Source organism: Prionailurus viverrinus, chromosome D2 (genome assembly GCF_022837055.1).
Source record: "Prionailurus viverrinus isolate Anna chromosome D2, UM_Priviv_1.0, whole genome shotgun sequence".
NCBI classification, from domain to species: domain Eukaryota; kingdom Metazoa; phylum Chordata; class Mammalia; order Carnivora; family Felidae; genus Prionailurus; species Prionailurus viverrinus.
This window is the reverse complement of record NC_062571.1, coordinates 11,975,637-11,999,281: the sequence shown is the minus strand read 5'-3', so window position 1 is coordinate 11,999,281 and position 23,645 is coordinate 11,975,637. Positions and strand designations below refer to the sequence as shown.

The 23,645-nt window shown below is 43.1% G+C and overlaps 1 protein-coding gene across 5 annotated transcripts in view; it reads left to right on the top strand.

The window, feature by feature from the left end:
• Window positions 1-11,732: 11,732 nt before the first annotated feature.
• Window positions 11,733-23,645, top strand: part of MTR (5-methyltetrahydrofolate-homocysteine methyltransferase) — a 132,807-nt gene continuing 120,894 nt past the window's right edge. For 2 of the 5 annotated variants that reach the window (XM_047824843.1, XM_047824847.1), the window contains exons 1-4: window positions 11,733-12,201; window positions 15,589-15,803; window positions 19,632-19,721; window positions 21,930-21,999. In XM_047824843.1, the coding sequence (XP_047680799.1) occupies window positions 12,168-12,201; window positions 15,589-15,803; window positions 19,632-19,721; window positions 21,930-21,999 (409 nt within the window). In that variant the 5' untranslated portion in view covers window positions 11,733-12,167. Of the gene's footprint in view, window positions 12,202-12,237; window positions 12,488-15,588; window positions 15,804-19,631; window positions 19,722-21,929; window positions 22,000-23,645 lie in introns of those variants that run through there. The other 3 variants (XM_047824844.1, XM_047824845.1, XM_047824846.1) reach the window with 3 other exon arrangements.

The window sequence follows — 23,645 nt, the reverse complement described above, 5'->3', positions numbered from 1 at the left end:
ATAATGAAGCACAATGACAGGAAAACAAAATAAAACAAAACATGATCATCTGAATTGATACAGAAAGAGAATACCATAGGGGTGGTGCCTGGATGGCTCAGTCAGTTGAGCGTCCGGCTCCTGATTTCAGCTCAGGTCATGATATCACGGTTCCTGAGTTTGAGCCCCACATCAGGCTCTGTGCTGATAATGCAGAGCCTGCTTAGGATTCTCTGTCCCCTCTCTCTCTGTCCCTATTCCGCTTACATGCTCTCTCTCTCAAAATAAACTTAAAAAAAATTAAAAGAAAAAGAAAAAATATGGTAACATTCAACACCCTTCCATGATAAAAATGCTCAGTAAATAGTAGGTACTCCCTCAAGATGATAAAGACCACACGAAATACAGAAATACAAAAAAAACCTCACAGCTAACATCACATTCAATGGTGAAAGGCTGAAAGCTTTTTCTCCAAGATCAGGAACAAGGCAAAGATGCCTGCTTTCACCACTTCTATTCAACAGAGTACTGGAAATTCTAGCCAGAGCAATTAGGCAAGAATAACAAGTAAAAGACATCTAAACTGGAAAGAAAGTAAAAGGGTCTCCATTCATAGATGATACGATCTTATATATAGAAAACCCTAAAGTGGGGCGCCTGGGTGGCGCAGTCGGTTAAGCGTCCGACTTCAGCCAGGTCACGATCTCGCGGTCCGTGAGTTCGAGCCCCGCGTCAGGCTCTGGGCTGATGGCTCAGAGCCTGGAGCCTGTTTCTGATTCTGTGTCTCCCTCTCTCTCTGCCCATCCCCCGTTCATGCTCTGTCTCCCTCTGTCCCAAAAATAAATTAAAAAAAAAAAAAAAAAAACCCTAAAGAATTCACACACAAAAAATTTAGATCCAATAAATGAATACAGTGAGGATTCAAATATAAAATCAACACTCCCGAATCAGTTGTATTTCTATACATTTGCGGTGAACAATCTAACAAGGAACTAGTGAAAATGACTTCATTTACGATAGCATTAAGCAGAACAAAATACTTAGGAATAGACTGAATCAAGGAGGTTAAAGACTTGCACACTGAAAACTACCAGACGTTTCCGTGAGTTGAAGAAGACCTAAATAAATGGAAAGATATCCCACATCCGTGAACTGGAATATTGTTAAATGTCAATACTCCCCAAAGCAATGTACAGATTCAATGCAATCTGTATTAAAATCCCAATGGCATTTTTACAGAAACAGAAAAACTCACCCTAAAATTCATATGAGATCTCAAGGAATCTCAAATAGCCAAACTATCTGAAGAAAAAAAGAACAAAGTTGAAAGATTCACACTTCTTCATTTCAAAACTTACTGCAAAGCTAAACAGTGTGTTACTGGCATAAGGAGAGACATATAGGCCAATGGAATAAACTACAGAACCCAAGAATAAACCCTGACATGTATGGTCAATTGATTTTTGACAAGGGTGCCAAGACCATTCAATAGGGAAAGAACAGTCTTTTCAGCAAATGGTGGTGGGAAAATTTGGATTCCACATGCAAAAAATAAATTTGGACCCTTATGTTACACCATATGCAAACATTAACTCAAAATGAATGAGAGACCTAATCTTAACTACAACTACAAAAATCTTGGGAGAAAACATAGGGAACGTAGTGGGAAATGTTTATGACATTAGATTTAGCAATGATGTAGTGGGTATGACACCAAGAGCACAGTTCACAAAATGAAAAAATAGATGAATTGGACTTCAACGAAACTAAGGGCTTTTGTGCCTCAAGGGACACCATCAAGAGAGTGAAAAGACACTCTTCACAAATCGTGTATCTGGAAAGGGGTTGATATCTAGAATACATAAGTAACTCCAATACAACAAAAAATAAATGACCCCATTCAAAAATAGACAAAGGATTTAAGCAGATATTCCTCCAAACAAGATATACAATGGCCAATAAACACAGGAAAGTTGCTGGACATCACTAATCATTAGGGAAATGCAAATCGAAACTGCAAAGAGATATCATGTCATTCCTATTGAGATACCTTTTATCAGTAAAATGAAAAAGTGACAAGTGTGGGCAAAGATGCAGAGAAATTGGAACCCTTGCACGTTGCTGGTCGGAATGTAAAACACTACAGTCACTACAGAAAATAGCTGAGCAGTTCCTCAAGAAGCAATACGTAGAGTTACCAAATGATCCGGCAATTCCAGGTCCTAAGTTTATACACAAAGGATTGAAAGCAGGGGCTGGAGCAAATCCTCGTATGCTAATGTTCATTGTAGCATTATTCACAACGGCTAAAAGGTGGAAACAATCCAAGGGTCCATGAATGAATGAATAGGTAAACAGTATGTGGTATATTCATAAGATGGAATACTATTCAGCCTTAAAAAGGAATGAAGCTCTGATGTATGCTACACATGAGTGAACCATGAAAACATCATGCTGAGATAACTCATGTACAAAAGGACAAATGTTATATAATTCCAATTCTGTGAGGTACCTAAAGTAGTCAAATTCATAGAGACAGAAAGTAGATTATAGGTTACCAGGAACTGGGGCTTAATTGTTACAAAGTTGCTATTTGGGGTGGTGAAAAAGTTTTGGAAATGGATCACGGGGATGGTTGCACAATACTGTGATTGCAATGAATGCCACTAAATTGTATACTTAAAAAAGGTTAAAATGACAAATTTATGTTATATATTATACCACAATTAAAAAAATTAATAATGTGGGACACCTGGGTGGCTCAGTGAGTTAAACGTTTGACTTCAGCTCAGGTCATGATCTCATGGTTCATGGGTTTGAGCTCCACGTCGGGCTCTGTGCTGACAGCTCGAAGCTCGGAGCCTGGAGTCTGCTTCGGATTCTGTGTCTCCCTCTCTCTCTGCCCCTCCCCTGCCCCATGCTCTGTCTGTCTCTCTCTCTCCCTCTTTCTTTCAAAAATAAATAAACATTAAAACATTAAAAAAAATTTAATAATGTAATACACCAAAACCCATTGAATTGTACACCTTAGATGAGTGAATTGCATGGTATGTGAATTATATCTCAGTAGAGCTGTTAGAAAGAAAGACAACACAGCAAACAATTTGGAGGGGAAAAAGCTGTGATTCAAGAATTTCACAGGCAATCAGTCAGTTGTTCAAGCATATGAGCAGTAGAAAGACAAGTTACATATGGCAGAGTTTATAACATCTACGATCTATGTGTCCTTCAAACAATTACTTGCGACCAAGGAATACCCTTTCCAAAGAAGCTGTCTTGGGCCTCTTTTAGAAGAGCCCTATCCCATCCACGAAGGCTCTACTCTCATAACCTAAGCACCTTCCAAAGGCCCCACATCCCACCACCATCACATTGGGCATTAGAATTTCAACATACGAATTCATGTGAGGTGTAGGCATGGCGTAAACATGCATTTTTTTTAAATGTTTTATTTATTTTTGAGAGAGACAGAGACAGAATGCAAGTGGGTTAGGGGCAGAAAGAGAGGGAGACACAGAATTCGAAGCAGGCTCCAGGCTGTGAGCTGTTAGCACAGAGCCCAACGTGGGGCTCGAACTCACGGACCGTGAGATCATGACCTGAGCTGAAGTCGGACGCTCAACTGACTGAGCCACCCAGGTGCCCCATAAACTTTCAGCCCATAAGCACCAATTTTTTACATTGTAGTCCAAACCCATCTCCTTCCTTCAATCCTTCTCAGTTCTTTATATTTTGAATGAACTTCCTCCTTTTCTCTAGTCGGTAGCTTTTCATTTGTACTTCCCTTATTCAATTTCTGCTTTGTCTTCCTCATTTATTATCTCTCTTTGATCTTTGGGGTAGAAATCCTGTTTTGAACATCTCCGCATCCCCCCCAAAGCACCTGACACATTACTTATCTAGTTCAGGTAGTTAATTAGTACTTGTTTTATTGACTTTCTAAAGCTCTGATGTCAATATTTTTAAATTTTATTTGAGAGAGAGAAGAGAAAAAAAAAAAACCTCAAGCAGGCTCCATACTGAGCCCCTGAGGCGGGACTCGAACCCAGGACCCTGGGATCATAATCTGAGATGAAATCAAGAGTTGGACGCTCAACCGACTGAGCCACCCAGGTACCCTTCTGATGTCAATATCAATTATACATTTTGATAATCTGAATAATGCCATGGGTTTCAATTTACTTGAAATTAAATTAGTCCCTAATAAAAACATCCCAAGATTTAACATACTACAGAATTAACCCTGCACTGTAAATTAATAGCGTTTGACCAATGGAATAAGTAATTGGTGATTAAACATTTACTTGAAGAAAAACATACATTATGTAACTTTAATGTCTTCAGGCAATATTTCATTTTTGAGAGCTATCCAAATTAATGGCTTTAATAAGGACTTTATATCAAGGTCCTTAATACCAACCGGCCATCCAAGTATAAAAGGTTTGTCAGATATTATTAGAAGTGCTTGATACTTACACATGGGTATTCTTAATGGTATACCGGTATATTTATGTCCCACTTTAAGTAGAAAGAGCTTACATGTCCCAGTATGGTTGTCTGTCCCCGGAGAAGAACTAGCTGGCCACCCAGGCAACAGCCAGATGACTCTGAAGGCTAGTGGTCTCAAACCCTGATAGCCTGAGGCATGGATCTCCTACTAGTATAGAAACCCACTACACCAGAAACGGTTAAAGATCCCATTAGCCAGTCGGACATTCCTGCGTCCCTTCTCTGTGCCTCCATTCCTAAGCAATATTCAGCTTCACCCAGTGCCCACATTTTCTGAGGAACACAGTGTTTCTTTACCAGGATTAGTACCTTTCATTGAATTACAGTCAGCTTGATCTGGGGATTATTTTGCTTTATTTAATATTAACCTTGTGAGATTTATCTTACCATTGGAAAATGAAAGAATCCTATCTCCAATTTTAGAGAATGATTACAACTTTTAAGTATATCCTTGTAAAAACAAAACTCCTCTCTCTTTTATAGTCTGCTGTGAAATTTGAGCTAGCAGTGTTTATGTGATAAGATCTGAAAAATGGTGACGGCCATATGTCTCCAGTAATTTATTCTTTTTAAAAAAGATTTTATGTTTTATCTATTTTTATTTTTAATATTTAGTTATTTCTGAGAGAGAGAGTGTGTGTGTGCACACACGCGTGCACCAGTGGGGGAGGGGCAGAGAGAAAGGGAGACACAGAATCGGAAGCAGGTTCCAGGTTCTGGGCTGGCAGCACAGAGCCCGACATGGGGCTCAAACTCACGAACCGTGAGATCATGACCTGAGCCGAAGTCGGACCCTTAACCGACTGACCCACCCAGATGGCCCTTAAGGTTTTATTTTTATGTAATCTCTACACCCAATGTGAGGCTCAAACCTACAACCCTGAGATCAAGAATCGCATGCTCTACCGGCTGAGCCAGCCAGGCGCTCCCCAGTAATTTCTTCTTGCAAACATTTATTCACTTGCCACTGTGTGCCAGTAATTAGACGTTGCTGTAGATGTAGTTGAGACCAAGCCAGAAAAAGTCTGTACATGAATAAGACTTTCTTAAACGGAATAAAAGACTAAATACACAAGGCAAAAGGACAGGCAGAGTAGTAGGCAAGGTGCCTGACCTACCAGACCTCAGGAAGGTCTTGTACTAACACCTTGGGGAGGCCGTATGTCGAACATCCTTTGAACATGAAATTTTTGTCTCGCCCCGAATATCTCCCATTGAAAACGTAGCAGAGTAAAATTCCACGGTTTCAGGAATATGAATGGCATTTATTTAACTACTAAGAAAGCAGCAATGTTTTGTAAGCTCATGCTATATTGTAAAGGAGGGCCAGGGATTCTGTGTAACAGCTGACATTACAAGCGATTCGGGATGTCCAGTTTTCTGGGGGAGAGGGCTCTTGCATGAACCGCTCAAAGGAAAGTCTTAGCTTAGTGACAAAGTGCGTGAGTGCTGAAACCAGTTTTCCAGGTTTGAGGACCAGCTGCCAAGTACTGAAAATGTGACCTTGGGTTTAACTCTTCCCTCTTCTTCCTTTTCCTTTTCATTTAGGTTAATCAGTAAAGAGTGCAGGTGCAGAAGGAACAAAGAAATCTGTAACTGGTTGTGATCAACTACATGTAAACAGGACTGCAGTCTCATCAGCCAACTCCTCTTTCCCTTGTTTTTTTTTTCATCCTAAAACAAGGATAATAAGAGCACCATGGCACTAATCTTGCTTTATAATGATATAATTGATTATCATTTTTCCTACATTCTAGGCAGCAGCACCTGGGTCTGTCTCATTATTTTAGCTCCAGTGTCTGGCCAGTGTCAATAAATATTCGCTAACCAAAAGAACAAATAATAATGCCAACAATTCACAGGATTTAAGCAGATTTTTAAATGCCATACACCGAGAGTTCTTATTTTTTTTTTTAATATCTCTGAATTATGTCCCAAATACCGTAGAAATTCTAGATTTCACCCTGATTATCTTACTTGGACCTTGCCTCCCTGCCGCCCAGGCAAAGCCAGAAAACGATGTTTTAAATCATCCCTATTTTATTTTTAATTTTTTTTAATGTTTATTTTTGAGACAGAGAGAGACAGACAGACAGAATGCAAACCAGGGAGGGGCAGAGAGAGAGAGGGAGTCACAGAATCCAAAGGAGGCTCCAAGCTCTGAGCTGTCAGCACAGAGCCTGATGAAGGGCTTGAACTCACGAACCGTAAGATCATGACCTGAGCCAAAGTTGGATGCTCAACCAACTGAACCACCCAGATGCACCCCCCCACCCCATCCCTATTTGAAAATTTGCCCATTAAAGGAAACCAAAACCAAAATAATGGCTTAGATTGCTGAAATCTAAAAAAAAAAAAATTTTTTTATGTTTATTTTTGAGGGAGAGACGGAGACAGAGTGCAAGGAGGGGAGGGGCAGAGAGGGAGGGAGACACAGAATCTGAAGCAGGCTCCAGGCTCTGAGCTGTCAGCACAGAGCCCCATGCAGGGCTCAAATCCATGAACCAGGAGATCATGACCTGAGCTGAAGTCAGATGCTCAACCGACTGAGCCACACAGGGGCCTCTAGATTGTTGAAATTTTTAAGCACTGAATCTTAACCAGTTTCCTTTTGTAGTTATGAAAAAACAATTTGTTCTGGGGTGCCTGGGTAGCTCAGACAGTTAAGCATCTGACTCTGGGTTTTGGCTCAGGTCATGATCTCACCGTTTGTGAGTTTGAGCCCGAGTCAGGCTTGTGCCGACAGCTCAGAGCCTGCTTGGAATTCTGTCTCCCTCTCGCTCTCTGCCCCTCGCCCACTCTCTATCTTGACGTTTATTTATTTTTGAGAGAGAGAGAGAGAGAGAGAGCACAAGCAGGGGAAGGGCAGAGAGAGAGGGAGGCACAGAATCTGAAGCAGGCCCCAGGCTCTGAGTTGTCAGCACAGAGCCTGACTTGGGGCTTGAACCCCAGGAACCGTGAGATCATGACCTGAGCTGAAGTCAGACACCCAACCGACTAAGCCACCCAGGCATCCCTGAAGTTATTTTACTGTCATCAATAGCCCTGAGGAGGCCTCGCTTTTCTCCTGCACTGAGAGAATTAGCATCTCTCTCTAGGCCTTGACACCTGGGGAAATCAGTTGGCTCAGTCTCTGCCGCCTGCTCCACTGACTGCAAAAACAGCCTTAATTATCCAAGGCAGTTCACCCTTGACCTGCCTAATTATGCCAGCACCTGTATGCAGACATCACTTAACTAAAATGCAAACCATGGGCTTGATCTAGTAACATCGGTAAGACTAGCTCTCGTGTGTTGAACTCTTCAGTTCTTATGAGCAAACTCTTATTTTAATTTTCATGCTTATAAAATAGGATGCATATATTTGTTCCTCTTTTAAAGAGGCAGAAATTAAGGAAAAAGGAAGTACCCAAGGGCTCACACAACTAGAGAGCAGTAGAGTGGGGCCCCCAGCAGCCCAACACCAGCATCCGACACTGTAAGTTATGGGTTAGACAAAACTTAATTCCAAACACTGAAAATATCATCATTCAGAAGACAGAGAGGAGAGCATTTATAAATTTAATTGCAAGGATATTTAAAACTTTTTAAGAAAACCCAAAGCGTGGAGGGGGTTGCTCTAAATCTGCTTTGAGTTGGATTTTTGGTTTTGGGTTTTTGGGGAGCTGTCGGTTTGTTTTGATTTGGTTTGATTTTGCCTATGAGTACCAATATTTTTGTTTAATAAACAGGAATGTGGTATTTAATCTACTTAAGATGATGAGCTGAGAGCTAAACTTTTAGCTAACTGCTAAACTTTTACTTTTATCAATGAGATAGAAGGGAAAGTGACCTGATAAACACTTTGTAAAGTCTTATCTTTGAATTCTAGAAATTTCTTTTTTTTTTTTTTTTAACATTTATTCATTTTCAAGAGGGAGAGAGACAGAGCATGAGGGGGTGACGGACAGAGACACAGAATCCGAAGCAGGCTCCAGGCTCCGAGCTGTCAGCACAGGGCCTGACGCGGGGCCTGAACTCATGGACTGTGAGAACAAGACCTGAGCTGAGGTCAGATGCTTAACCGACTGAGCCACCCAGGTGCCCCTGAATTCTAGAAATTTCTATTCTGGACATGAAGGGGAATCAGAAGTAATATTTATTTATTTATTTATTTATTTATTTATTTATTTATTTTATTTTTTTTTTCTTACTTTATTCACAGTTTCCAATTTATGATGAAAGAGGGAGTAGTACCTATTCTTGATCAGTTGTCCTAGCCAGTCAGAGAGAAGTGGGTGCTCTCAGAGCACGCCAGAAATAGTTTTTAAACTGAAAAGTTAATTAAGAACAAATTCTTGGGGCGCCTGGGCGGCTCAGTTGGTTGAGCATCCAACTTCGGCTCAGGTCATGATCTCGCAGTTTGTGAGTTTGAGCCCTGCGTCAGGCTCTGTGCGGATGCCTCGGAGCCTGGAGCCTGCTTCAGAGTCTGTGTCTCCCCCTCTCTCTGCCCCTCCCCTGCTCATGCTCTGTCTCTCTCTGTCTCTCAATAATAAATAAATGTTAAAAAAAATTTAAAAACTTAAAAAAAAAAAACCTTCAGGTTTCGTTTATATTCTTTTTTACTTCCCTGTACTTGGTGACAAGACTGTATATCATAGACTCAGTAAATGCAGCTCAATTAGTGCAATCCGTGTCAGTAATCAAAGTGCTTGTTGACCTCTGTGCCTCTGAGGATGGGTCAAAATCTTGAGATTATGAAAGGATTTGAGGGAGGGAGGACAAAGTCAGGGATCTTCTGGGGAAAGCCGATGATCACCTTGACCACACCCCAGGGCAAGCAATACCTTGTTCCAGAACTGGCTCTCAGTTTACAGGCTCAGGACTCTCGACTGGCAGGACACCAATGCAATCTAATGGGGTTGACATACACAATCAAGCCCATAGAATAACATATAAAGCTGGAATACAGTTTACCCCTGGTGTACGGTGAGATTTGGATATACAGCTTCACCAATCAGAACTTCTTTCTCTGTAAGACAAACCCACTGGGAAAGAAGCCCAAAACTACCAAGGGGAAGTTTGGAGCCTTACTTCTACATAATGGGTATGATGGATGAGCTTAATGAGAGTCGGGGTGAAGATGGGGGGTGGGCTAGCAGACTGTCATCAGAATAAGACAATAGGTTCTTTTCTACAGAGACAGAGAAATTGAGGCTTTGCCTTGGTGGTCTCACCTCATCTAAAGATGTATTTGTATCAGTTTCTTAGGCTTGCTCTAACAAAGTACCACACAATTGGGGGGTGGCGGTTAAAACAACTAAACTATTGTGTGCCCGTCCTGGAAACTACAAGTCTAAAACCAAGGTGTCAGCAGGCTATGCCAACCTCTGCTTTTGCTGTCACATGGCTGTTTTTTCTCTTGTGTGTTTCTCTCCTCTTCTAATAAGGACACCAGTCACATTGGGCTAAGTGTCCCTTCCACTTGGACCTCATCTTAACTTGCCATATGTGCACCAAGCCTATTTCCAAGTAAGTTCATATTCTGAAGTGTTAGCGTTTAGAGGACTTCAACATTTGTGTTGGGGGACACAGGTCAACCCCTGACGGTATCCTTGGAACTTTTCTTAAAGTTGTGTGAGTTTCTGTACTAGTAATTCACTGCCCCTTTAGTCTAATTTGTTACCCCTTTAAGACTAAGAGAACATGGGGGGCGCCTGGGGGGCGCAGTCGGTTAAGCGTCCGACTTCAGCCAGGTCACGATCTCATGGTCCGGGAGTTCAAGCCCCGCGTCAGGCTCTGGGCTGATGGCTCAGAGCCTGGAGCCTGTTTCCGATTCTGTGTCTCCCTCTCTCTCTGCCCCTCCCCCATTCATGTTCTGCCTCTCTCTGTCCCAAAAATAAATAAACGTTGAAAAAAAAAAAAAGAATTAAAAAAAAAAAGACTAAGAGAACACTGGATCTGGTCAGTTTTAGCTGACAAAGCTAGTATCTGATGACTTGTTAAAAATACACACTTGATACACAATTCCTGCAATTTCTAAGACAGAGGATACTAAGTAACTAGGTACCTAAAAGATTATTTTTCAAGGGACTCATCAACAAACTGACAAGGGGAATAATTTAAAACTAGCCCTTACAATCTTAACAAGATCTTCAGCTGTTCAGGGCCATCCTATCCCGCCCACACTCTCCTTTGTTCCATTCACTCCCCACCCCCTCCGATTTTCCCATCTCCAAGTATGACCATTGTTGGTAAAGATGCTATACACATTGTTATAATTTTTACATTAAAAAAATTGAGGTATAATTACACACAGTAAAATGAGAAGGGCAGGCAAACTTGTACTTTAAAAAAAAGCTTTGTGAACTTCACAATTTGGTCTCACTTTTATTTTTCTAGATTCATTTGCTTTCCTCCCATCTACCAGGCTCATCCTTACAGAGCCGTCCTTTATTTTCAAATTCTCTCAAGTGCTGTGTTCCACCCAGGGAGTTTGTCCCAACAGGAATGGCCTTACCTGGCACACACTTCTTACTCTTCAAGACTCAGTTCCTTGAAGCTTCCCCCCAACAGCTTTAGAATACTGCAGCTCTTTTGTATCCATACGTGGTTCTCTTTTTTTCCTGCTCAATTTAGTTTTAAGTAGGTTGTGAGTTCCTTCTCCAAGATGGAAGCATTTCTTTGCATGCCCAATGCATGATACATAATAAGTGCTCAATAAAATTTCACTGTCAATAAGTGACAATTAACATGCCTATACGTACTTTACAGATTTCACAGCGCGTTCACACTATCTCATTTTCTCCCTACTACAACCTTATAAAATAGCAAAATCTATCATTTCATGCTTAGAGAGTGTAGAGTGGTGTTGCCTCAGATTAATTATTTTGCCCAGCGCCAGTCAGTAGCAAAACGTGACTGGTACTTCGTCTTCTGACTCCACGGTCCTGTCTCTTGACACCAAAACACGTTGAAAACCATCGTCAACTTCGCACTACGACCTAAACTTGGAGAGGTCACTCTGGCCGCACTTCTGGATATGGGGCTTGGAGACGAGCAAAGCCTCCTCTGGGCTCTAACCAAACACTGACCGCCTGGGATCCTGAACTACATCTCCCAGAGAACCCTGGGGAGAACCCTCAGGTGATTGGTTCAAACAGATCAGCCAATACAGCCGTGACGTGCTCGTACAGACCAATCACGGGCTGGAGGGGGCGGGACCTCCCACGCAGAGGCTAGATTGAGCGGAGAAACTAACTGCGTTGTAATGTGTCCCACAGCCCAAGGCGGCTGAGAGCTTCGGTACCGCGTCTCGGACGCCACGTTGTCCTCCTCTTCGGTTTCGGTCCGCGCCTTGCCCGCGACCCGGCCTCGGGCCGCCCGTGTCTGGCCGCCAGCCCCGCGCGGAGGACAAGCCGGGTGACCGCGAAGAAAGCACGTGCTCGAGCGTTGTAGCGGCCGAGGGCGCGCGTATCATCCCCGCGCCACGACCAGGTCCTGCGGGGGCACCTCCCGCGCGGCGTGCGGTGCGCGCAAGGCCCGGGGCGCGGCAGGCTCCAGGGCCCTTGGTGCTCCCAGCGACTGGGGCCTCAGGCAGGCTCCCGGGCGCTGGCTGGCGTCGCTCTTGGCCGTCTCCTGTGCAGAGCGCGACTTCCCGGCTTTGCCGCTGGCCTGAGGAGGAGGAGGAGACTCGGCGGCATGTCACCCGCGCTGCCAGAGCTGACGCCTTCCGGTAACGTTGCCACCCGGTCTCAGCGGTTCAGTTGTTTATTGACTCCTGCTGTGGGCTCCTAATCCCTAGGGTGATTCTCCTCCCCAATTGGAGACGCGCGACCAGGTTTCCCCGCGGGCGGGCGGGCGGCACCTTTGAACCTGCGGAGCAGCCCTGAGGTCCCACGTTGTTCTGCTTGGTTCCTTCCATACCTGTACCCCTCGCTCCCCAGACAGACCATCAGCAGCCGCGAAGCACCTCCCTGTCCCCGCGTCCTGTCCCTGAAACACGCTCTTAAAATGTCAAAGTAAGGAAACTTTTGCAGCTTGGTGCACCATATTCCAGCAGGGCGCTTTGGAAGTTTTGCAGGAGTTAACGTTCTTGTTCAGTACTTTTTGAGCATGTGCTCATCCAAAAGAAGTCCACGTGCTGAGACAGAGAGCAAACCCAGAGAACTATTTGAAACTGCAGCCGAACGTTTCTTTTCCACATCAGGGTTAGAGCAAACTCCAGTGTGCACAGAATTATCACTGTGTAAAAAAGCAGATAGAAGGTCTTGATGGGAAGTAGTAATCGCAGCTGATGGTGATGCTGGGGGCTCTGAGATTAACTTTGAGAAAAAAACTAGCTCAAGAACTGAAAATAATTTCAGCTTTATAATGAGCTCTGGGTCTCTAAGGTCGTCCCTGGTTAAAATTTGTGGTCAAATCTACCCATGAAAACATGTGAGCTATGAGGTAGGGAATGTAGCAAGAAGAGAACCAGTGATAAGGACAGAACAGGAGCTGCCTGTGACAGAAAGAGGGTGTTCATCTTGGGCAGGGGTGAATACTGAAGTCCTAACGCAGAAGGAAATTTATCACAGGTGAGCTAGTGAGCCTGTTGACTCTGGGGTTCTGATGTGGGTGTTGAAACCAGTGGAAATGTAACTGAGAAACATTTTGTCACTGATGCTATCAAATAAGATGTACAGAGGCCTATGTTACAGCTCTTTAAATAATATCTCTGCTTCATGACTTTTTTTTTATTAAAATTTTTTTAACGTTTATTTATATTTGAAGGAGAGAGAGACAGAGTGTGAGTCGGAGAAGGGCAGAGAGAGAGGAGACACAGAATCCAAAGCAGGCTCCAGGCTCTGAGCTGTTGGCACAGAGTCTGACCCCCAGGGCTCGAACTCAACACGAGAGCATAACCTGAGCCATAACCTGAGCCGAAGTTGGACGCCCAACTGACTGAACCACCCAGGCGCCCCTCTCTGCTTCATGACTTCTTACTTTCCCCCTTCCCATTTAATTACAAAAGGAAATACGTGCATTCCCTTTCATCTAAATGTATCAACAGCAGAAGGCCTCAGCTAAATGGGGGAAGTGCAAAAACTCGATATTTCTGTTTCCACTGTGAGAGATGTTGGGGAGAATGTGCCCTGTTAAGAACCTGACTAGTCAGGAGTAAAATGTACAGGATGTTCTGTGCATAATGAACGGAACGCAGATAAGCACGAGTGTATTTTGGTTATTGTTGTTCTTCAGGGAAGATCTCAATGACCATTTATCCTTGCAAGGGAAAGGAGAATTCTTTTTTTTATTTAAAAAAAAAAATTTTTTTTTTCAACGTTTATTTATTTTTGGGACAGAGAGAGACAGAGCATGAACGGGGGAGGGGCAGAGAGAGAGGGAGACACAGAATCGGAAACAGGCTCCAGGCTCTGAGCCATCAGCCCAGAGCCTGACACGGGGCTCGAACTCACGGACCGTGAGATCGTGACCTGGCTGAAGTCGGATGCTTAACCGACTGCGCCACCCAGGCGCCCCAAGGAGAATTCTTAAAGTGACTTTTAACTCTTACGAGAAGGTTCTGGAGGGCAAGGTGATTAGAAGCCAGTGAAAGATAATCCTCTACTGGAAAAGCATGAGGATTACAAAAGATAAGAACAGTGAACACTTAAACCCGCAAATCTGGGAGGAAGACCTCTTCAGGTTCTCTCCAGAATGGCTGTCTGTGTTCCAGCAAGCATACTTGAGGGTTCAGATTTTCTTTGACGTTATCCAGTCTTATAATTATTGCTCATCTATTGAGTATAAATATCATCCTTTTTTTTTTTTTAATGTTTGTTTACTTTTGAGAGAGAGAGAGAAAGAAAGAGACAGAGAGTGAGCAGGAGATGGGCAGAGAGAGAGGGAGACACAGAATCCAAAGCAGGCTCCAGGCTCTGATCTGTCAGCACAGAGCTGGACGTGGGGTTCGAACCCACGAATTGTGAGATCATGACCTGAGCCAAAGTCGGACGCCCAACTGACTGAGCCACCCAGGCACCCCTAAGCTTGTTTTAATTCACATCTAATCGCTAATAAGCTTGAGCATTTCTTCAATAGTTGTTGAGTATTATTTTATCCTTCCTTGACTTGACTATTCACATCTTTGTCAGAGTTCCTTGTATGTTATAGATGTTAGTCCCTTTCAGTTTTAGACATTGCCGAACCTTCCTCCAATCCGTAATCTGTTATTTTTGTCTATGGTGACTTTCATTTAATAAGAATCCTTAGTTTTTATGGAATCAAATTCATCGTTTTTAAAAATATTATAGGTTGGGCTTTTGAGCCTGAAGTCGTTCCCTATTCTAAGTAATGAAGATAGCCTATATTTTCTTTTTCCTTACGCAAATATAGTTTTATGGTAGACTATTTAGTGGGCCAAGTAAACTCTACTTTTTCAAAGTTAATTCAGCTTTTTTTCTGGGCTTTTAGTTTTCCACATAAATTATGGAATATGTCAAGTTTCTCATAGAAAATCATGTTTTGTTTAGTTAAAAAAAAACTTTGATCTCTTGCATATATGAAGACTCCTTTAACAAGATCTCAGTTTGTATATGTGGGGGGCAAGGTTGTTTTATGGTAAATAGTAAACTGACTTAAAGACCAAGAACAGTTTGTGTATTTCTGGATTAAAAAGTGAATACAGTAGGGACCCCGTGGAAGAATGCTTAGACTTTTTATGAAGATGGGAGGAGGAGTAGAGGCACACTCTGTGGTCAGATCTGCAGTGAGTGGAGAAGTGCTCCCTCCCTAGATGGAGAGAGAAGGAAAATGGAGTGAGCCAAGCCGTAAGAGGGTTTTGAGGCAGAGGCGGGTGAATTTTGGAGCTCCCAACAGAAGACTTCTTTGGGCAGAATTAGGTAGAATCCCCTACAGAGGGAAAAGGACTTGAAGCTAAAAGCAAGCAGGTTTGGGACAGCAGATACGGGACATGTTGAGGGCCGCCAGGAAAAGATGAACCAAGGAGGCTCAACAGGGAATTTTCAGGGACTCCCATAAGTGTAGTTCTGTGGCTTTTCAGTAGTTCTTAGAAACCTCCTCCCCCTGTCTTTTTCCGCTTTCAGTTTTGAAAGTCAGATTTTCACTTTCTTTAAAGCAGGTGTGAAGAAATCCCTGCGGGATGAGATCGAAGCCCTTCTGCGGGAGAGGATTATGGTGCTGGATGGAGGGATGGGCACCATGATCCAGCGGCATAAGCTAAGTGAAGAAGACTTCCGAGGTCACGAATTTAAAGATCATGCCAGGCCACTGAAAGGCAACAATGACATTTTAAGTGTAACTCAACCCAATGTCATTTACCAAATCCATAAGGTCAAGTATCCCCAGGGTCTTCTGTGTTCATTTGATTATTCTGTAAGTCGTTTCGTGTACGGAGGGCAGACCACTGTCCCCAGTGTCTGGAGGGGACAGAAGAAAGAGGTGGTTTGTTCACAAAGAAGGCTTGTTGGACACCAAATAAAGGTCATGCGCTGTGATGAGCATTCAGGATAAGGAGTTCAGAAAGGTAGTTGTTCTACCTTCGAGGCATTTAAAGTCCAGTGAGAAACCACAAAGATCTTGGACAAATTGGGGTATTCACGTATGCTATCCGACTTAAGTCACCACAACAGCCCTGATGAAGTGAAACCAAAGGTGGTTATTCTCATTTTGTAGATTTGGAAGTTGAGCCTGACGGAGGTTAAGGAACTTATCTGACATTAGGGAGCCTCCCTGACTTGAAATGCCATCCCCTTTCATTCCATTTTTCTGTGTCCAATAAAAATGGTTAGTCAACATAAAGAGATCAGGAGGAGGTAACTGGGTACGATACATTTTTATAACTTATAATTAAACACAGAACGAAATTGTTTTATAGATTATCATAGGAATTACACAGAACTGTGACTAGAAGAGGTATTAAGATGATCAAATCTGTTTGATCAAATCTGTTTTCCTGGTCTGGATTCAGTTAGAAGGACAAAGCGTATTTACCAGTTAAGCGAGAGAGTTTTATTTTCTGGAGAGGGGCATTGTTATAGGTGTTTCAAGCTCTTCTTAAAAAAAAAAAAAATGTCTAAACAAGTGATTAAGTGTTCCAGTGAGTATGGAAGGGATCATTTTATTGCATGGTCAAGACTTTTTTCTAGGTAAGGTGAAGGATAGCATTCATTTGAAGAAAATGCCTTTCCTTTGCTCATAATGGGAATTCTAGGTACCAGAAGATTTAGAATTGGTCCTTGAAAAGGTGTTGGTTCTGCAGGAAGAATGGTACCTAAGTTTTTCTGCTTGGCCTTGAGGCTGTGTAGTTAAATCCCGTCAACTACAGGAATGCCTTCATGGGTATGAATTGCTTGTTATGGTTACAAATACAGTTCTTATAATGCAACTGATAAGATCATATGAACTACCATGCCATGTAGCTTCGTCATATTGTTCGTGTGGATTATCATTAGATTATCAGCTTCTGCAGGACAGGGATTGATGCCTGTTTTTCATTGCCAAATCCCTACTGCCTAGAGCATCTCACACGTAGTAAGTACTCAGTAAATATTTGTTACAGAAAGAATCCTTGCCGTCTGTATTAGGTAGGCATCTAGATAGAACTACAAGGTACCCACAATAGGCACATGAAGGAAAAATGGCTGTAAATACAATAAAGTGTAGGTGGGTGTCCCATTTCTAGGGGTGCATTTTCTAGCTAGAGTTCTTCGAGTGCAGAGAACCTACCACATTTTTGGATGAAGAAAGGAAACACTGGGTTGTTTTCACACTTGGCTGTTTCTAGTGGCGTTAGTGACCACGGATCAGATCCCCTGATGGCTAATTTTAATGGAATGTCTCGGTTATGTTTGTAGTGTAGGTGCCCGACCCAGAAGCTTCTGTGATTGTAATGCAAGTGCCTGACATGAAGCTTTTGGCTGCCAAGATACCCATTTCAAAGACATCCATCTCATATTTAACGTACTACAGCTACCGACTAAACACTTAGATAAGAAACCAGGCTGTTCCCACCCATGAAGTTCTGCTTTTAGAGAGTCCTGGGTGACCCAGACAGCCAGCTATTTGACCCCATTTTTCCCCTTTCCACAGCCTGATTCCCACTCATGTCTTAAATTTGGCAATAAAGAGTGAAACTGCGAAACCCCAGGCACCCCATCCCTATAGCCCGGAAGAGGCAGAACCCCATGCCTGTGCTTCCCCCCCCATCCCCCCCCACCCCATGTGCCCCTCACCCCTTGCAGTGTGGCCCTGGGCATTCCTGTACCCTCCAGGACTTGGGAGTAATATACCTTTTTCTCCCCAAAGTGCCCTGTGGTTGTTGCTGAGATGTGTTTTGCGGTTATAAAGAACCACAATGGCTGGTGTGGCCACAACTTAGGTTCTGCCCAGGGAAAGTTTGTGGGAGCTGGCCACGAGGACTACCCTGCCTTAAGTATCACTGTCACAAAACAGAATTCAACACCTCTGTTAGCCTCTACAAATGCTCTCCTTAAAGTCCTTTAGTCTTGACAGCTTTCTCCAGGAGAAGAGTGAGGAGCAGGGACATTACGCAGCTTGCCCCTGATCACATGATTTCTGTCTAAGGCCCTTGAGTGGGATTCTGAGCCAGGACAAAAGGTGCAGAGAGAGGATGAAGAGCCAGAAGAAACACTTTTTACACTGTGTACAATGGACATTTTCAGATCCACACAAAATTGGAGAAAGCTGCGAAGTTAGAAAACTTTTCCCCCTAATTGTAAAGACAGTACATGTTTATTGCTTAAAAGAAGAAGTAGCTAGAAAATAGAAAACCATAAAAGAGAAAATCAAAACCAGGACACATCAGCACCAATAAATAATTGCTAGTCACATATTTTAATTTATATTTTAATCTAGTTTTTTTATACTGGGATTACTTTATACTGTTTTATAATTTGGATTTTTTTTATCTGTATACATGAGCATTAAATGTTCTTAAACATGGTGTAAGAACTTCATAATATATTCTGTGTATATGTTATTAATGAGTTTATTTATTCCTAGGCATTAATGTTGTTTCCAATTTTTCTTGCTCTTTTTTGAAAAATTAAATACAATTTGCTCTTATAAAACAAAACCCATAGGTAAGAATAAATTTGCTTTGACCACTACTCCAAATTTCTATTTTTTCTCCTGACCTAACCACTTACATTAGTTGGTGTGTGTCTTTCCAGATCACTTTGTTATGCATTTATATGTATGTATATATGTGTGTACATACATGTATGTGTATGCATACATATCGGTAGAAAATTCATACTGCTTGTGTACGTGTATGTTTTAAACTTCATGATGTCATACTTTACACATCAGTCAATTTTGGTTTCTACTCAGTGATACTTTTTGGAGATTTTTCCATGTCGGTATATGCAGATACAATGTTTTTTAGCTGCCACAAAGCATGTTATAAAGTGGATTAATTCTAGCTTATTTAGTTTTTCCCAACTGGTGGATATTTAGGATGTTTGTAACTTATAAATAGGTAAATCTTGGTTTTCATTTCCTAGCTGTTCTGCAAACAGTGTTGATCAGTTTGGGAAGGGTTGTGTTTACTCAGTACTGGGAAGTCAGGGGAGCTGAGAGATTCTCGAGTGTTCATCAGATTGAGGTTGAGAAGGTGTTGTCCAAAGAGTGAAGTGCGGAAGGTAGGTTGAGGAACTGGTTGATGCTGAGACCCTCAGGCTTCTGCAGGAGTGTAGTTCTGGCTCAGAGGGACCGGGAAACTGGGGTGGAGACAGCTCCCGGCAGAACTGGGCTCTCATAGTGTGGTTGTCAGTGGGAGCCAGCTTGTGCTCAGGCCGGAGAGTGCTGTTCGGGCCAGAACTCGATGCTTGTGTTTTCATACAGCCACTGTGAAGAGTTAGATTCTAGTCTAGGGAGGAAACTGGAGTCTAAGGAACTTGATTCAGTTCATACAACTTAGCATGTGAACTGTCAGTTCAGGGTCTGAGTTTGTTTAGAGCACATTCCTTTCTATGACATCCTTATGTCTTTTTGTACCTCTAGCCTCTGGTGTAGTGCCGGCCGCTTAGTAAGTGGTCCCAGGGTGTCTGGTGGTGGTGCCAGTGGAAAGTCCTATTTGTTTCTGGGGGACAGGGGTTCTCAAACTCACAGCATTGACATCACTGTCTCCTGTTGCAGGATTACTTGCTGGCTGGAGCGGATATCATTGAAACGAACACTTTCAGCAGCACTAATGTCGCCCAAGCTGACTATGGCCTCGAACATTTGGTAAGAACTCCATTGTGCCTCAAGTCTGAGACATTTCTGCGCGTTTGCTGCCTTGGTGGTAGTTGCTAGTGAGAAAACCACCAGAAGCGCGGAGTCCAGCCAGTGCCTAGATGCCTACTTTTCGTGGTCAGACTTGGAAAACAGTTTGAATCTCTTCTGCTTCTGAACATGGCAGACCGTTCATTTTGTAACTGGTTTCTTTTATGGGCACGTAATCAAATAAAAATGATACTTATAGTGGCTGCTGATAAAGGCATAATGATCGGCTGTGTGTGCAGTTTGGGGAGGCCTTTTCATGTACTGGGCGGCAGATTTGATTTTCTTTTTTTTTAGTTGTGGGGAAACACGCGTAACCTAAAATTGATGATCTTAGCCATTTTGAGCACGCACTTCGGTGACGTTAAGTACGTTCATGGTGCGCAGGCATCACACCTCCCATCTCTAGACTCTGGTCATCTTGTGGAGCTGAAACTCCGTAACCCCCGTTACCCTCAGGAACTCCCCGTTCTCCTGCCACCCCCCTACATCCCGGAAACCACCACTGTACTTTGTTTATGAATTTGACTCCTCTAGGTGCGTGACGTGAGTAGAATCATAGTGTTTGTCCTTTTACAACTGGCTTATTTCACTCAGTATAATGTTTTCCAAGTTCACTCATGCCGTAGCCTATGTCAGAATTTCCTTCCTTTTTAAGGCCAGATCATGCTCCATATTGTGTGTTCGTTCATTTGTTGGGAACACTTGGGTTGCTCCCACCTTTCAGTTATTGTGAACAATGCTACTACTACGTACCCACGATCTCCTTGCTTCCCTGCTTTTGTTTCCTGAGATTCTGTACGCAGAAGGGGAATTGCTTGCTTCATACGGTAATTGTGTGTTTCATTTTTTGAGAAACCACCATGCTGTTTCCCACAGTGGATGCACCATTTTGTATTCCCACCTACAGTGCACGAGGGTTCTGAGTTTTCTACGGCTCTGTCGACACTTGTTAGCTTCTGTTTTTGGGGTTTTTGAGTTTTGTTTTATGAAAGTAGCCATCCTCATGGGTGTGGGGTGGAGATCTGGTTTCTTTTTGATCAACATGATGCCCCTTTTCCAAATTTTATAAAATGTGGATGATGGGAATACGTAGTAGATGCCTTCGTTCCCCTTTTTGCGTGGGATTTTTCCAGACACATTCCTCTGTTTTCATGCAGGAAGTCCTGGTGCTCCAATACTGATTTTTCTCATGATGTTTTGTGAGATCTTGTGTCTTTTGGGTTATCAAGGGAAAATGATGAGTTTCGTGTGATTATTGGGCAGGAGTTGGCCAACTTTTTCTGTAAAGGGCCAGTTAGGTAGGTATTTTAGGCTTCGTTGGTCATATACAGCAACTCCTCAACTCTGCCATTATAGTGCAAAGGCAGCAATAGACAACATGCAAATGAATGAGCTTGACTGTATTCTAGTAACATTTTATTTATAAAACAGGCTCAGGCTAGATTTGCCCCAGGGGCTATAGTTTGCCACCCCGTATTTTAGGATATTCTGGCTTCGTAATTACTAACTCTGCGGATACATGGCACATAGGATCTTAGAAGGGATCCTGAAGACCACAAGTCTAGGACTTTCTAACCTGTGAAGCGGTGTCTGTGAACCCCTTTGAGGAGGCCTATGAACTTCTTTAAATTGAGGTTTGTGCATACTTTTTATTTCCCAGTGAGAGGGTTCATGGCCCTTTACGAAATTCTAAAGAGGTTAGTGATCTGTAGAAAGTTGGGAACCATTGAGTTCAGCCACCATCCAGTGAAGGAAGTCACGGCCGGAGACACTGCAACAGGAGTGGGCCACACAGGCTCTTGGGACAACCGGTCCTCCAACCCAGGCCTCCTGTCTTTTCCCATCACCATGCTTTTCGCTGATTCGCAGAGTATGTAACTTCATCATCTTACTCGTTGACATACCACATGTCCAGGCATTGCCCTTTTTATCATTTAGCTTACAGTTTAGGGGAAGAAGCTAAAACCAGGTCTCAAAGACTCTTGTCTTTCCTGCTGTCCTCACAGCTGGGGCAGCTGATAGGTCTTCTTGGCTAAGATTTCATTCCAAGCTTCTGTTTATTCCCTCTGTACTTCCTTACTGAATAAAACTGGGTTTTTGAAGGTCAGGAGTTCTTACTCGTATGGGAGGAAAAGAAGAGCGAGCTGACGTTTGCGTTTGATCTGCTAGGCCTACCGGATGAACAAGTGTTCTGCGGCAGTGGCCAGGAAAGCAGCCGAGGAGGTGTCTCTCCAGACAGGTAAGGAACGTCATCCTCCCGGGTTCACGGAGATGCTTCCTTTGAGATTCTGAGTTACAAGGTGCTGTCTTTATGGCCCTTTTCCCCCTGTGACCATCAGCCTGCTGGCCATGCCGCAGACGCTGTTTTGTACTTGTGTACAAGTTACTCTCTGCCCTTCCCTAAGAAGCCGCTCAGTGTCTCTCTGGATTTATTCCATGCCCATGGGCTCAGGCTTGACGCTGTGTTTCCTTTACTGGGGGTTACAGCTTACCTTTGTAGCTAGGACCGTAGCTTCCTTGCGTATTTGCAGCTAAAACGAGTTTTCTCCCTTTGGAAGCATGTCATTAGGTAGTTAAGGTGACAGCTGACTGGTTATCATGGTTAACATTAAGATACCTGATCTTATCCCTTTAAAGCTACCTCATCCCCATGACTGGCTTATTTAGGTAAAGAGATACTGCCTTTTGAGCATTTTCTGCTTCATACCACTGATGTCCTTAAAGGCTTTGTGCTGCACACCCAGGAGTGTGGCATTAGATTTAGTCTTGCTGGGACTTGAAAAGTGGCTCCCTGAAATAACTAACCTTCTGGCTGGCTGCCATTCACATGACTTGGGCGCCAGCTGGTGGGGAGGCTTTGAGGGAGGGAGAGGAATAGAAGAAATATGTGGAGCCCCTAAAGATTTGGAAATGTAAGATTATTGCCAACAGGAGAAAATATAAAGCAGAATTGTTAGGAAGTTAGACACAGCATACTAATGAAGACTGAAGCAATTCACGGGAGCTCTGCTTCTGAGAGATAATGCTTAAATCCAGGGGCACGCACAGACTGTCAGCCCGACAGGGTCGCAGGTCAGAGAATGTTAAACACGCTGAAGCGGGGAAAGAGAAGGACCTTTTTCTTATGTCCTCATTATTGTTCAGCTTTGGGAAAGGTAACCTGTTCATAGATTGGGTTATCCACTGGTCAGTGGTCTTCTCCAGTTAAGTGATACAGCATAACCCAGGTTACTGAGTGGTTACTGTCACCAAAGGCAAGGGGCAGTGCACCCCTTCCTCGGGCTTCTGTCATGACATGTAAATGGACATAACATTGGAGGCTCTTTTAGAAGCACCTGGACTCTAGCCTGGAGGAAAAGTTATTAAAGGATTACTACAAGAGTGGTTAAGATTTGATCTCTCATACTTCAATTTAGGCTTTATAATTGTTAATCCTGACTTAATATCCTCCCACAGTGACGGGCCTGAAGCCCAATGCTGGAGAGCATTTCAAGTTGAATGTTTCCATGAGGAGCTCTCACAGATTCTGTGTCAAGTTCAGGACCTTTGAGATTTCTTAAGAATAAGGGGAGATGATTTATCCAAACACGGCTGTGGTGATAGAAGAGGGGTTACTCACTGAAACACTTTGAAGCCAGATATGCAAGGATTCAGAGTCTTTTGGGTTGGCTTGGCAACAATATGTGCACATCCCCTGTGGCTCATCGTTTTCCTGGTGGGGGCCGCGATAACCAAACGCATGTTTGCAGTAAAATCTATGAATTGTCTCACTAAGTGCGATAAAGACTATAAATAGCCCCTTGTGGTTCAGGAGAGGTCACATCATGTTTTGTCGTCAAATGAATTAAGAACAGAATTTGTGCTTTTGTGCTTTTGTCTTGTAGA